Consider the following 14,291-nt stretch of genomic DNA (forward strand, 5'->3'; position numbering starts at 1 on the left):
ACAGCTCCGTGGAAGGGATGGGGGCAGGGCTGGGGGTGGCACAGCAGGGCTGGCCCCACGTTCTGCTCCTTTTGCTGCTGTAGTTCCTGGGAGAGCCCTGTGGTTCCGTGGATACCGATTTATATCAGCGGATATCCACATCCGCGGGTATGAATTTGTATTCGTGCAGGGCTCTACGTGGAATTGCACATGCCTGGGTTTGAAAATCAGCCCCCTGGTGTAAGTGTAAAGAATATTACAATGCATTCATTAATGAGAAAATTATGGCAATTCCCTTTAATTATAACATCTATGCTAAAAATACACATAGAGGGTGCATTGTATAACATTCTAAACATAAATTCTATTTATTACTGTTTGAGCGCATCCCCAGGGATTCATGTTTTATGACACGTCCCTGTATAATGTCATTGCTTTGAGGTACCATCTATTGCTACTTTATTGCACATGCAGCGATTACCATTTAGTGCATACTTTTTTACTGTATTAAACCTAATCAAAACTATACATCTCTACACAGTGAGCGATGAAGTCACTTAAAATTGTACTTGTTTTGTGAGGACGCAGTTGCATCAGCCGGACACTGCAGCAGGAAACAATGCGCTTGTTATGCTTACCTCAGTTCCATAAGGCAGTCTGGAAATCACCTCCGGGGCCATCCAGTATGGTGTTCCAACCAGAGATTTCCTTTTCGGAACTTCCTTGGAAACTTGGGCACAGAATCCAAAATCCGATAATTTTATCTAACAATAAATAATGGAATTAAACAACATGAATGGTGAAGAGGCACTGTTATGGAATTACTGTACTGCAATTGCATTAATACCTATAAACTGCTTAAAATGAAGCTGATTTTGTGCCTCCGAAATTGACAAAGAGTGTAGAATTATAGGCAGGGCTGGTAGCACCACTATTAGTAAGCTTGCCTGACACTTCCAATTATATATACATAACTTCCTAGATGTAGAGGTGATAAATGCTTTAAAGGGTTGATCAAATATTACTCTAAGGGGCACATTTTTATGTGCCCCTTAGAGTAATATTTGCTCAGCCCTTTACCCAGAGTAAAAGTATTTCCTTATTTTTGGTCAAATCATCCAAATATAGCTGGCAGCTGCCATCACGACTTGAAACAGAGACATGATGTGTCTGGGGCTCATGTATAAGGGTCATGCACATCCGAGAGGCAGAGATAAAGGGGACAAGCCAGAGCCCCGCCACCCCGGGGCTGACAACCGGAGCCCCGCCACTCGGACTCAGGCTCAGGCACTCCCCCTGCAACCCCTGCAGCGGAGCTCCGGCTATCAGCCCCAGGGTGGCAGCAGCAGTGCAGAAGTAAGGGCGGTAATGGGGCACTAAGTCTGCTGTGAAAAGTGATATTGAACATCACTTTTCACATTATCACCCTTACTTCAGTGCTGCTGCTGGTGCAGTGCTGCCTTCAGAGCTGGGTGCCTGGCCAGCAGCCACTGCTCTCCGAGTTGGGCGGTATATGTACTTGCGGGGTGGGGATCGTAAGCGACTACGAATACGAAGAAGGGGTACGCAATCAAAGAAGTTTGAGAACCACTGCTATAAACTAGTTTGGGCTCTTACATTAAGTCAATATCAACTCATTGACTATCACAAGACCCAAACAACCACTTGGTAATGCTGAAAGACATTAAAAATTACACCTGAGGCCAGGCTGGGAAATTTACTTTCCGCATCACTTTTCCACAGTCAGCGTAGATTTCAGATTTGGTTGTCCAACACCAACATGTGATTGTCCTAACAGTCAGTGTCTCGCCTCATGGTCTGAAGCATTGCTGCTGCTGTGACTGGCTAAAGGCATTCTGCTCATTTTCTTTTGTGTTGTGCCAGGGTTCCTCTTTTTCTTAGTGTCCCTGAATCTTACCCAAGTGCCCAGTGAACCTAAAGGAGCTGGGTGCCAAAATCCACTGGAAGGCCTGTAGGTTCCTTTGAAAACGCCAGTCTCTCCTGTTTAATTGTGCGCTCGCTTAGCCTTACACATTCCATGAGCTTATACAGGTCATTGGAAACTTTTCAACTAAATGATTGTTCATTGAAAAATGTTGTGGTGTCAGAACTGAAATGTTTCACGAAAACTTATACCCGTCCATGAAAGTTTCAACAGGATGGTTTCTGAGGTGAAAGGTGGACTTTCTAAAGGGAGAGAGAGCATGAGAGCGCGATGGAAAAACCTGATCTGAAAATGGATGTTTTGACCGAGTTGTACTTTGAGGAAGCCTTCCAAAGATTTTGGTTTCATTCCAATGTGGAACAAAAACCAAATTTAGAAACCTCAGGAGTTGTGAAATGGTATCGTCATTTTCTGGACAACTCTAGTTGTGTTTTTGTTTTAATATACATTAAAATGCCACTCACATAACCAGTACGAGGCTGTTAGGCAGAACTGATTTTAAATTCAAGTAAAAATCCTAATGCCTAGGTAGCGTTATGTATATTTGGTTTGAAATGTAGATCTGATTACATAGAATAGTGGTGGTCTAGTTCTCCACTTGTGCTGCCTCCACTTACTATTGAGTGCTCCCCGTGACTCCATGCACAAATATGTTGTTCTCCACACAAGCTGGTGCAGAACAACCCTGAGGAGGTTGAAATGCATCTACACTTGGGCCATTCACTCAGTCCTGGACTGGGTTTTGCTGCACCCATGTGCATGTGGGCTTGTTTTGATTAAGTTCACTGTGGAAATACTGGTGGTATTCTAGGACAATAATAATGAAAACAGCATTTCCATCGAGAGCAACATATCCTGAAAGGCTAGTGACGGGCACAGTCACCTGCGCATTTAATGGCATTGAAGTGTAACTTTTGAGGCAACCCTGACATAAGGCTCCATCTGGCCATGTCTTGATGGGCAAAAGAAGTGTGTGGTTTTCAGTCTTATTAACTCAAGGACAGTGTTTCTCAAACTGGGGTCACCGCTTGTGTAGGGAAAGCTCCTGGTGCGCTGGGCTGGTTTGTTTACCTGCCCCGTCCGCAGGTCCGGCCGATCGTGGCTCCCACTGCTCTGGGCCAATGGGAGCTGCTGGAAGCGGTGTGGGCCAAGGGACATACTGGCCACCACTTCCAAGTATGGGATAGCTCAGTGGTTTGAGCATTGGCCTGCTATACTCAGGGTTGTGAGTTCAGTCCTTGAGGGAGACACTTAGGGATCTGGGGCAAAATCAGTACTTGGTCCTGCTAGTGAAAGCAGGGGGCTGGACTCAACGTCCCTTCCAGTTCTAGGAGATATACCTATCTCTGTTATTTAATTTTAATTTCCAGCAGCTCCCGTTGGCCTGCAGCGGCGAACCGTGGCCAGTGGGAGCTGCGATCGGCTGGTCCTGAGGATGGGGCAGGTAAACAAACCGGCCCGGCCCGCCAGGGGTTTTCCCTACACAAGCGGCGACCCCAGTTTGAGAAACACTGCTCAAGAACATTAGCTTAATGTAAATGCAAAATCTTCCTAAGAAGGAGGCCAGACAACAACATGGCCAGCTAAGATGCCTTCAGATTTGTTAGCCTGAGTCTTAACAAGCTTTTCAAGCATGTCAAACTATCTCCACTGAGCTAACGTGACTGAAAACCATGCCTTTGTTGCCTGTCAAGACTGGGCCTTTTTTCCCTCCTCTATACCTGTGTAAAGTGCTCTTAAAGGTAATTTACACTGCAATGGTGTGACATTCTGTATCTTGGGGGAACACCCTGCACCCCCATGTTCATCCTTATGATATGATTGTGTGGTATCCAATGCAAAGTTTGTCATGTCAGGTGTCTTCAGAAGGCTCATGATGCACTGCGCATTGTTGTTATAGTAATGTTATAGGTTGTAATTTCATGTATATAGTTATGAGGCTGAAAATATGTCCTCATGGCTTAAAACAGGCCCAGGCAAAACGCTCCAAGAGCAGAGGGGCAGTTCACACCTCATCAGGAACAAACCCAGCGCAGCCTTGCAGGAACAAAGGACACTGGCCTAGGCAGCAACAAAGGATCTGTTGGACTCTTGAATGAGTCACCCCCGCCCCCTTCCTTTGGTCAGTTTGGGACTGTGATGAGGTAAGGCTCACCTGACTCTGAAGTGGGGAGGGGGGAACCCAAGAGGGAAGAAATAACATGATAAAAGGGAGAGACATTTGCCAGGCTCTTTCTCACTCTTCCACCCCCTCTACAGACACCACCACCAAGTGACTGAAGCACTGATCAAAGGGGAGAGCCTGGCTGAAGAGCAACCAGCCAGCCTGTGGTGAGAAGCATCTAATTTTGTAAGGGCACTGAAAGATGCTTAGAATGTGTTTTGCTTTTATTTCATTTGACCAAATCTGACTTCTTGTGCTTTGACTTATAATCACCTAAAATCTATTGTTGTAGTTAATAAATCTGTTTGTTTATTTTACCTGAAGCAGCGTGTTTGGTTTGAAGCGTGTCAGAGACTCCCCTTGGGATAGCAAGCCTGGTACATACCAATTTATTTGTTAAACTGATGAACTCATAGAAATTTGCAGTGTACAGCGGGCATAACTGGACACTGCAAGATGGAGGTTCCTAGGGTTGTGTCTCGGACCGGAGATATTGGCTAGTTTCGGTTGCACAATCCAAGAGGCATCTTACATGCTAGAGGCTGTGCATGAACAGCCCAGGAGTGGGGATTCTCACAGCAGAGCAGGAGCAGGCTGGCTCCCAGAGTCAAGGATTGGCGTGACCTAGCAGATTACCAGTCCAGATAACACCAGGGGAACGCCACAGATGGAAAAATAGCCTCTATGGGAGAAGCCATCTCACCAAAGCATGTGTGTGGAAAGGAGGAAACTCATTTTAGAAATCTAGGCCAAAATAGGCCTATATGAACATAAGTGGCATCATCACGCTACCGAACACCTGCAGGAATCTCTCTACTTGGGCTCTGAGGGGTACTTGGTTGGACATCCTCCCCAAAAGTCTGGCTGGAGAATGTACCATGTAAGAAAATGTCCTTGACATGCCCCATTTTCCCACTCTGGCTCCTTAACTCCTTACCTGCCTCTAACAGCATGTTGTCCTCCACTGGCTGAGCCAGAAAGAAAGCTGGCATGACAGCTCAACTATGGCTACACTGGCATTCATTCATTGCTTTCTCCCTCTCCTGCAGACGGGTAGTTTTGTGGCTGGATTGGGGGGTCCTGTGGCTACGTACTGCCCTCTGGCTATGTCCAAATTTGCCTTCTTTGGCTACACCCTTGGCCTCGTCTGAAGGGATTTTCTAAGAGGGCTGAAGGCTACAAAGTCTTCTGACTACCCTCTGCACTCCTGGGGCTTTTTTCTAGGGACGGTCTCAAATTGCTGCCCTATATTTGACACATCTGTAAATCAGCTTTCTGGTTATACAACATTGAGCGGTAATACTCTGTTTTCAAAAACGCATGGCTGAAAATGTATGAATAGCTAAAATGTGAACGTTTGTGTGTGTCTGTGCGCCTACATGTGCTGTACAGTATTAAACACTTGGATATATAGTGCCTCTGTTTATAAGAGATGCTGCTTCCATGAAAATAAAACTGCTTACTCAATACTCCTGTTTGTAAGATTGAGTCCTTAAAGCTAAATAAGCAGGTTGTTTTCATCTATTTATGGTAGAACCCAATTTTATTGGAAGCTGTTCTGCATTTAGATAATGTCTACCGCTACCCACAGTACAGTGTAATTGCATTTCCAGGACTGACCTTTTGCCTTGCATGTCAGAGATGGAAAACTTTGCACATTTGTCTGTTAGCATTCATGGGAGGCACGAGGCAATTCTCCAAAAAGGGCTGTATTTTTGGAATTTAATATGCCCACCCTACACATACCCACACTATATGTCATTTGAAAAGCTGATTTTATCTTTGTTTAGGCGAGATCTGATGTGGAGCTGTCAAGTGGTACCATGAGCCCGTAGGCAAGGTGAAACAATACTACCCAAAAAGAGAAACTGTCATTTACTGCAGTACCAGAAACACAGTAGCATGACTCTGACTTCAGTTTTTACAGTTTCAGTTAATTTCTACACCATAATGTTGTGTTTAATTGGTCAAAGATACCAAATGACAATCTATTAAAAGATTTGTATTGGTTTTGTAGGGCTGGTTTTTTTTTTTTAAATGATGAAGCTGCTTAGTATGTGTCAAAAATGGGAAATATCAACATTTTGCAAAATATTAACATGAAATGCTTCGACGCTGCATATTCTTAATGGTCAAAGCACCTCACAAGTGATTATAATAATTTTCTATATTTTTCAATTGAAATGTGATGACCAGATAAGTCTCACACTGAAGGTTTAATTCAGTGACACTTATGCACAGTATTAGTGTTAGAGATGACAATACACAACTTCTTAATGAGCTTCAGTCAAAGTGCTCACTAAACCAAAATGGCAATTTTGATATTAACATATAGATCTAATTAATATCTAAATTAGCACAAGTCTGTATATCTGTACAAAATGGTGGTAGTGGTGGTGATAATGCTAACAACACACTTTACAAATTTTACCTCTACAGAGAAGTTCCAATATATGAAGACATAGAGGATACAAGTCCTCTAAAGCTTACATCAAAGAGAAAAAGACTGTTCACCAACTTTGAAACGTGTTATTTGCCCAGCAAATCAAAAGAATGCAAAACTGCCAAAAGCCACTGGTGCTAGACAGAATTCTGTGATGCTGGCAGCAGAAGTCAGGAGCAATGGCTACTGGATGAGTTTTCTATCACGTCGGTTGCTTTCATAAATACATCAGCAAGTCAAATTTGGCATGTCAGAGCTGAATTGAACCCAGGAAAAAAAGACAGGCTCTTAATCTGATCAGAGAGCAGGAATTTAAGTCATCCAAACATGTTGAGTATATTCATCCGGAGAGTGAGCCTGATGAATAGCTTAATGCTGCTTCAATCCTTTGATCTGAAATAGCCAAAATGAAAGCCTCTGAATGTTATCTAAAGCCATGTGACTGTAGTTTACAGATGTCAGCTACTTTGGTGCCTCTATTGATGGAGTAGTTTGTCCTTTGGTTGATAGATAAGGAGGCATATTATTCAGCCAGCAATGAGTATCATCCTTCAGAAGACATTCAAAGAAGGTGCCTCTCAATTGCAGAGTGCATAGCATATAACAATTCCAAAATTATCACACCACTGCACATAAGCCTTCCTGCCCAGCTACGCTATGGGTTTGGGTCTCACAGTTTAATTGATATACTCTACAGCTTCATAGATTCTGCATCAGTTACGATGAGCAGAGGTAGTTCATCGCTAGTGCTGCAAAAACCGAAGTAGAAAGACTCCAGGGAGGTGTGTACATTCCAAATGGCTGCATACAACTTCATGCTGGTAGAAATCTCATCCATGAAGAAGATAATAGTACAGACATCAGTGCAAGAGGCCACTGATGGAAAGCAATTCTTTCATTCAATGGCTAGAGTGGTATTTCAAGAACAGCCTGCAGACAATCCAGCATCATAAGAAATATCACTGAAGCATGGGAAAGAAGTCACTTATATGTGCTCTATGTGCCAGTATGGCTTCTTGGATCTCTTGGTGTCAAAGAACAATAGTAGTTTGGTCACCTGATACAGATGTTTTGATCCTGGCTGTTCACGACTTTCCAAATATGGAACATATAGATAACATGTGGATTGACACAGACACCATTACCAGCAGGGGCGGCTCTAGGTATTTTGCCGCCCCAAGCACGGCAGGCAGGCTGCGTTCGGCGGCTTGCCTGCGGGAGGTCCCCGGCCCCGCGGATTCGGCGGCACACCTGTGGGAGGTCCGCCGAAGCCGCGGGACCAGCGGACCCTCCACAGGCATGCCGCCAAAGGCAACCTGCCTGCCGCCCTCACGGCGACCGGCAGAGCGCCCCCCGTGGCTTGCCGCCCCAGGCACGCGCTTGGCATGCTGGTGCCTGGAGCCGCCCCTGATTACCAGTACAGTTGTCAAGCGATGATTCATGCCTGTGCATGCAATTTGTGATGCACTCACTCCTGACATCTGCAATATACTTCCTGCTATATGCACATTAACAGGATGTGACTCTGTGTCAACCCTATTTGGCATTGGGAAAAACTCTGGGTTTAACGTTGTCAAAACAAAGGGAGCTTACCACTTCAGAGATCTTGCCAAACTGGAACAGAGTGACAGACAAGCCACAATTTCTCCAGCAAGGAAGTTAGTAGCAATGCTGTATGACCACAATGAGAAAGAAAAGGCAATCACAGAGACCTGAATTGCTTTTGCCTCAATCTAGCCATCAAGAAGGACGAGCCACCAGCCAAACTCTCACATGTCAGGACAGTGTTGAAGAGCAGGTCAAAAGAGCATCTTGGCAAACAAAAATCAGGATATCTTCACACGTAGGGAAACCAGATATTGGATCACCATAGCAACATGGATGGAAAAATGTGGATGATGAACAACTTCCTGTATTTTTCAAGGGCCCAATGGCAACTGTGTTTCCACAAAACCTTATTTGTGCCTGTATCAATAGGGATCGCTGCACAATCAAATGTGTCTGTAGTCAGAACAATTTCCCTGCATGCAACTGTGTACATGCCAAGGCAATGAAAACTGTGGTAACCCATGCACTCTCAACAGTGACCATAATAATGAACAGGATGATGATAATGATGTGGACTAGAAATGTCACCAGTGCTATTACATTTCAATGATACCTGTATGAATTTAATATTAGATTTTGTTTTAGATTGTTGTTGTGATGCTTTGAGCTCACAACAAACTCCATTTTTATGTCTTGAGATAATACTTAAGAGTCATAAAACTGAATGCAAATATTTCAAAGTAGTCATTTTAACATGTTGATGGTATCACTGTTTATCCCTGTTTCTATAATAGCACCACCACTGGACAGCTCCACATCATACCTCCTCTTAAAGTAGACATAATACACTTTCAAATGATGTACGATGTATGTATGTGTGTAGAGAGGGTACATTAAGTTGACTGACTCGGGGGTGTCTGCCACTCGCCTCCCATGTTGGTCTGCAGTTTGTAGTTAAGGAATGAACCTAAACAGCTATATGAAGAGTTAAAGAAGAAGCACAATAAATCGATGTATTGTGTAGACCAGCATTTTATTATCAGTGCTGATTTGTTTTCTTTTGGCCTCAATGGAGATGCTATTTTTTCTCGAGGGCAGTTGTTTTTTTATAAAACCAGAATGTAGAAATAATTGTAGGTATTTACAAAACAAAGCAAATAATATCCAAGTTCTCCAAGCCAAACATATTTTTCAGTTTACAGCATGGAGAAGAGATGAAATAGTGCATAGTTTGGAAGCTCTTTTGTAGGAGTGTAACAGTTTTTGCATATCTATTGCTCATCCGAGTACATAAAAAAAAGACGATTTTCTAAAAAAAGATAATTGCACAACATAGCCATGAAGAAATCTGCATTGCAGATAATAAGTACTAGAGTAATGAGGCATTGTGTGCAGATCCTGGAAGCAGATCAGATGGTATTTCAGAAACACTGCTATAGACGAGACTGAACAACATTCACATGTATGGAATTTTCTTCCCCTGATGCAGGCACATTTAATTCTGATGGGAGCGACCTGTGCCTACAAAGGGAAGAATATACCTCTTGGTAGGTGAAGACAATAAAAGGAACCAAATCAGGAGGAATGCTCTTGTGATTACAGTGCCAGACTGAGGGCTTGTCTACACTACCGTGCAGGCTCGATCTAAGATATGCAACTTCAGCTACGTGAATAGCGTAGCTGAAGTTGACGTATGTAGATCTCCTTACTGTGGTATCTTCACTGTGGTAAGCTGACAGCTGATGCTCTCCAGTCGACTCCGCCTGAGCTTCTCGTTCTGGTGGAGTACCAGAGTCACCGGGAGAGCGCTCAGCAAACGATTTGTCGCGTCTAGACTAGAGGCAATAAATTGACTCCCGCTGGATCGATCGCTGCCCACTGATCCGGCAGGTAGTGTAGACAAGCCCTAAGGGTGAAATTCTGGCTCCACTGAAGTCAATGAGAGTTCTGCTATGGCTTTCAATGGGGTCAGGAATTCACCTTTGGAGTCCAAAGACTCAGGTTCAAGTCATCGATTGTTCGGATTGTCACAGTTAAAGATACAGTAGGAGTGAAAATGTTAAATGCTCACCCTTCCATCACTCGTGAGAAGTATAGAGTCACTTTTGATATCGCGGTGAATAACCCCTTGATTGTGCAGGTAGGACAGCGCTCTCAGTACAGACAGACAAACTGTAGCTATCTGCTCTTCATTCATTCTAAAGGCAAGAAGGCAAGGAGTGAGGACGTGTAAAAAAAAGAGGCAGAATAAACTACGGAAGAAACAGATAAGGACAACGTGCCAGAACCTTTGCTGATGTAAGCTGGCCCAGCCCCATTCAGACAGACAGCAGCTGAGTCTCTCAAAGGAACTGATCGAACCCAGATTTGCGCCCCATCTGCTTCTCATTCTAAGACGTCCTTCCCGCTCAGGACTGTTCATCACTTTCTGTCCTTGCCAAGGTCAAAGTTCCAGACTGTCCAGCTAGACAGACATATATAGAAACTAGGCTCACCGGAATTACAACAGGGGAATCACACTGAACTCTTTCCACTGAGCTCCAGCCAATGGGACATGGTGGCTTGGGTTGGAAGTTTTTTCCTCTAGGTCAGATCCTAAATGATGATGTCACTCTCGGAGAGAAGGAGGGATTATGAGGCCTGAAGAACTATCTCATACCCTGTCTCTCAAGAGCCATTGGTCACTCTGTGTTGGTCCCCAGCTGCACAGGACTCTATGTAGTTAACTGTCACTGGATCAGAAACTTTGTTTTCATGTTAATACACTAATAACTTTGTTGTGAAACAGTTCAGGTTGCTCTACATGACACAAAAATCACAACAGCACAGAGATGAAAAGCTAAACTACCTAATGGTACATACCCACTGCTCCTCCAACCACAGGTCTGCACCTTACCAGCTCAACTACTACACACTACAGATCACGCACAACAACCTTAACTCTGCCCCAGATGTCCTGGAGATGCTAGGACCTCTGAAAGCTGGAGGAGTTTCAGCCCTCCCAGATGACCCCAGTGGCAGTAGGCGGTACTGCAGACACAGCTGCCTAAAGAAGCTCCAGTGCCACTTGAGTCAGCAGGTGGTATTTCACTCTGAAGAACAGTAACTACATTACAGACAGTGTATACAGTCTGACCGAGAGTGGGATCATATTGGTGGGGCTAAACACTGCCAGTCCCTAATGACCAGGAACCCCTACCTTGCAACAAATAAAACACTGAGACGTGGAAATAATCTTGAGAAGCAGAGCCTTCATTCTGCCTTTAAAGTGTGCTTCTGTTCTGAAACGTGATGATGCAAAAATGACACCTCCCTGCTGAACAGACTGCTCCCTGCGCAGTGTCCAAATCATCTCTCTGGACTTCAACAGCAGAAGTAAAATTTTATCTCTTTTTGCAACTCTTAGTCTTGCAGAGTCAATACAGAGAAGAAAGTCAACCGGCTTGTCTTCTTTTCTGGACACTCTCAACTTCTACTACATTTTTTACTCAGTTCCAATCAGTTACATCTGTGCAAATCCATTTTTGCCAGGGAGGCTACAGAGGTGTCACGGAGAGCATGCTGGAGGGTATGAAGATAATGGGGCTGCACAGTTATAACTGAGAGCCTAATTTGACCAACAGGTCATTTGTTACTGGTGATAACGTGTGAGGAGGAAATAGTCAGGTGTTCAGTTAGCAGGGCTGGGAACCTTCTTACTTGTAAATAGAGTAAATTTTATCTGCAAATCACTGACAAATAACAAACAGGGAATGCTTTGATGCCACTTTGATGGTCACTTACCAGGGCACCACTGCACTTTTGTTTCTTTAACAAATGGAGCTGCTATACTTTTTGGAAGTTTAAGCACGAGTTAAAATTTTGAAACCAAAGTAGGCGTGCGGCATTAAATACATATAATGTATAGCACAATGTAATGGATTTAGTTAGTCAATTCGCCGTTCTGAAGAAACTGAAGTTCTTTGATATACAGTAAGTCCACCAGTTGCCAAGAAGGACAAATCACTACTGGGATGGAATCATGAAAGAGAATGAACAAGGGAAATGATTCTTGGATTTCAGAGCACATCTGTGGATTCACATCCGGTGCGCAATCATTTAGGGTTATTTCCTTTGCTCTTATGTACATTACAAATAAACATATAAAATGATATTTCAAGAAGCACCTCATAAATTATATGATAAGATATACTTATCCAATCATCATTTACAAAAAAATATTCATGGAAAAAGAAGCCTGTCACATTGCTATACCATCTTTATAACAACGAAATTGAAGAGAGTTAATGAACTGTAAGCCGTTCTGTCGCGCGCTCTGTCACAGCAGCCTTCAGCCACAGAACATCCCATAGCGGTCATTCAATGAGAGATGTAGAAACAATCCATATTTCAGTTGTGACTCACCACTCGCCTTCCGTTCTAGATGAACCAATAAAGAGAATGATTCCTGTCTTGCTGGCCAAAGCTCCCTCTGTTACATTAATATAAAAAAAACCCCACCAAGCAGACATCTGCTTTCACGCTGCTATGTAAATGTTACAGCATTTCAGCAAAATTGTTGAGGGAAGGTCAGAAAAAGTAAAAAAAGATTAAGAAATGACTCTTGTGGGTGCAAAAAAACAATGACAGCTCTTAAGTAGCAGTCTTCTGTAAACATCTGTTTGCCATTACATTCCTGTCAAAGGTATTTGGCAGAGTGGTTTTGAAGTTTTGGGGCAGCGTCATTAACAAATGACTTACAATGTCCGTGATTTTTTTGCATGTCAGTTGAGGCAGCACTTAAAAAAGGAGTATCTATTTTACAATTCCTATTTAGCCGTCACCTGAACACGTCACTAAATTATTTGATAATTTTTGTGACTGAATTGATATTCATTGCTAAACTGGGAGTCCTCTTCTTTGCTCATAGCTAAATTTTCTCCACATAGATGTGCTAGTTGTATGGTCTCTATTCAAGGAGAAAGGCATTTTACTGGTTAAAATGAGTGCTGGAAAAAGGGTGGGCAGCAAACAGAGGGAATATGTTACACAAAATCAAATCTGTCCCTTCAGAAGGCAAGTTGGAAGACAGGCATAAAGTCAGGAGCTCCATGTAAACATTTGTACCTGTTTAATTATGTTGATGGGGGTGTGTGTGATTTTTTTACTGAAATAAGTACACCAGTACAACCCCTAATGTTGGTGCAGTTATACTGGCATAAAGGTTCTTACACCAGTATATCTTATTTCCCTTTCTGGATGGGAATAACTGTACCAGCACATTTATACACTAGGGGGTATTGTACCACTTTAGCTATATAGTTAAACTAGCTGTATAGTTAACGGAGTACAACTTTTGTGTTCAGGCAAGGCCCTAAGTTGCTGTTGTAGCCAGAGAAAGACTTCCCAACAGTAAGAACCTATGTTGCCATTTGTTTAGTTTTCTCTTAACCCGTAGTTGCCTACGGCAGGGTTTACTGCATCTTGCTCAGATACAGCTAGTATAGACTACTACTAGAGACAGGATACTGGGCTGGATGAAACACTGCTCTGATCCTATGTCCCTTTCTCCACAATAGTTGAAGGACCAGAGTTATAGCCTATGGCTGAAGGGCCAAAATATGGCTGTGCCAACACAGGTGCATTGTGGGTCAGAGGGCTCAGGAAGCCCTTTTCCTCTCAGGGTTCTCACGACGGAGGAAGCCATAAAACAACAGCCTGAACTCTACAATGCAAAGTGAAGGGAGGAAGGACATCATCTGTTGATGGAAACGTAGAGCAATTTTGGGGGAACATGGCTGCGCAAGCTGCGGGGAGGCCAGGGGAGGAAGGCCAGCCCTGGGAGGAGCTCACTGTAAACTTCTGCAACGATGTAACAGTCGCTGCCAATAGTATGCTGTTGTCCAGCACCTCTGAAGGCATTTTGCTTACTCTTATGCCATGCAGGCATAATGGCTCCTGTCAACATCATTCAGGAGTACACCGACACCAGCCCCCCTCCCTAATACAGCTCTGGCTCTGAGGTGACATTCTGGCCCCACTGAAGTCCAGAGGAGTTTTGTCATTGCCTTCAGTGGAGCCAGGCTTTCTTCATAAAAGTGGCAATTTACCCCTAAAGTTCTGGATTAGATGGGGACAAGAAAAAACAAGAGAGAAGGGGACTGGGCTGGATTTCACTCTAACATAATATGTACATATATATTAATAAGTGTTGCAAATCATTCTCTCCATCA

At 43.6% G+C, this 14,291-nt stretch overlaps 1 protein-coding gene across 10 annotated transcripts in view; it reads right to left on the reverse strand.

The window, feature by feature from the left end:
- PAK5 (p21 (RAC1) activated kinase 5) overlaps positions 1-14,291 on the reverse strand; it is a 252,096-nt gene that overhangs the window by 8,676 nt on the left and 229,129 nt on the right. For 8 of the 10 annotated variants that reach the window (XM_039531636.1, XM_039531637.1, XM_039531641.1 and 5 more), the window contains 2 exons: positions 10,151-10,277; positions 618-743 (listed from right to left, as the gene is read on the reverse strand). In XM_039531636.1, the coding sequence (XP_039387570.1) occupies positions 618-743; positions 10,151-10,277 (253 nt within the window). Of the gene's footprint in view, positions 1-617; positions 744-6,353; positions 6,925-7,902; positions 9,055-10,150; positions 10,278-14,291 lie in introns of those variants that run through there. The other 2 variants (XM_039531642.1, XM_039531643.1) reach the window with 2 other exon arrangements.

This window comes from Mauremys reevesii, linkage group 3 (assembly GCF_016161935.1).
Source record: "Mauremys reevesii isolate NIE-2019 linkage group 3, ASM1616193v1, whole genome shotgun sequence".
NCBI lineage: Eukaryota > Metazoa > Chordata > Testudines > Geoemydidae > Mauremys > Mauremys reevesii.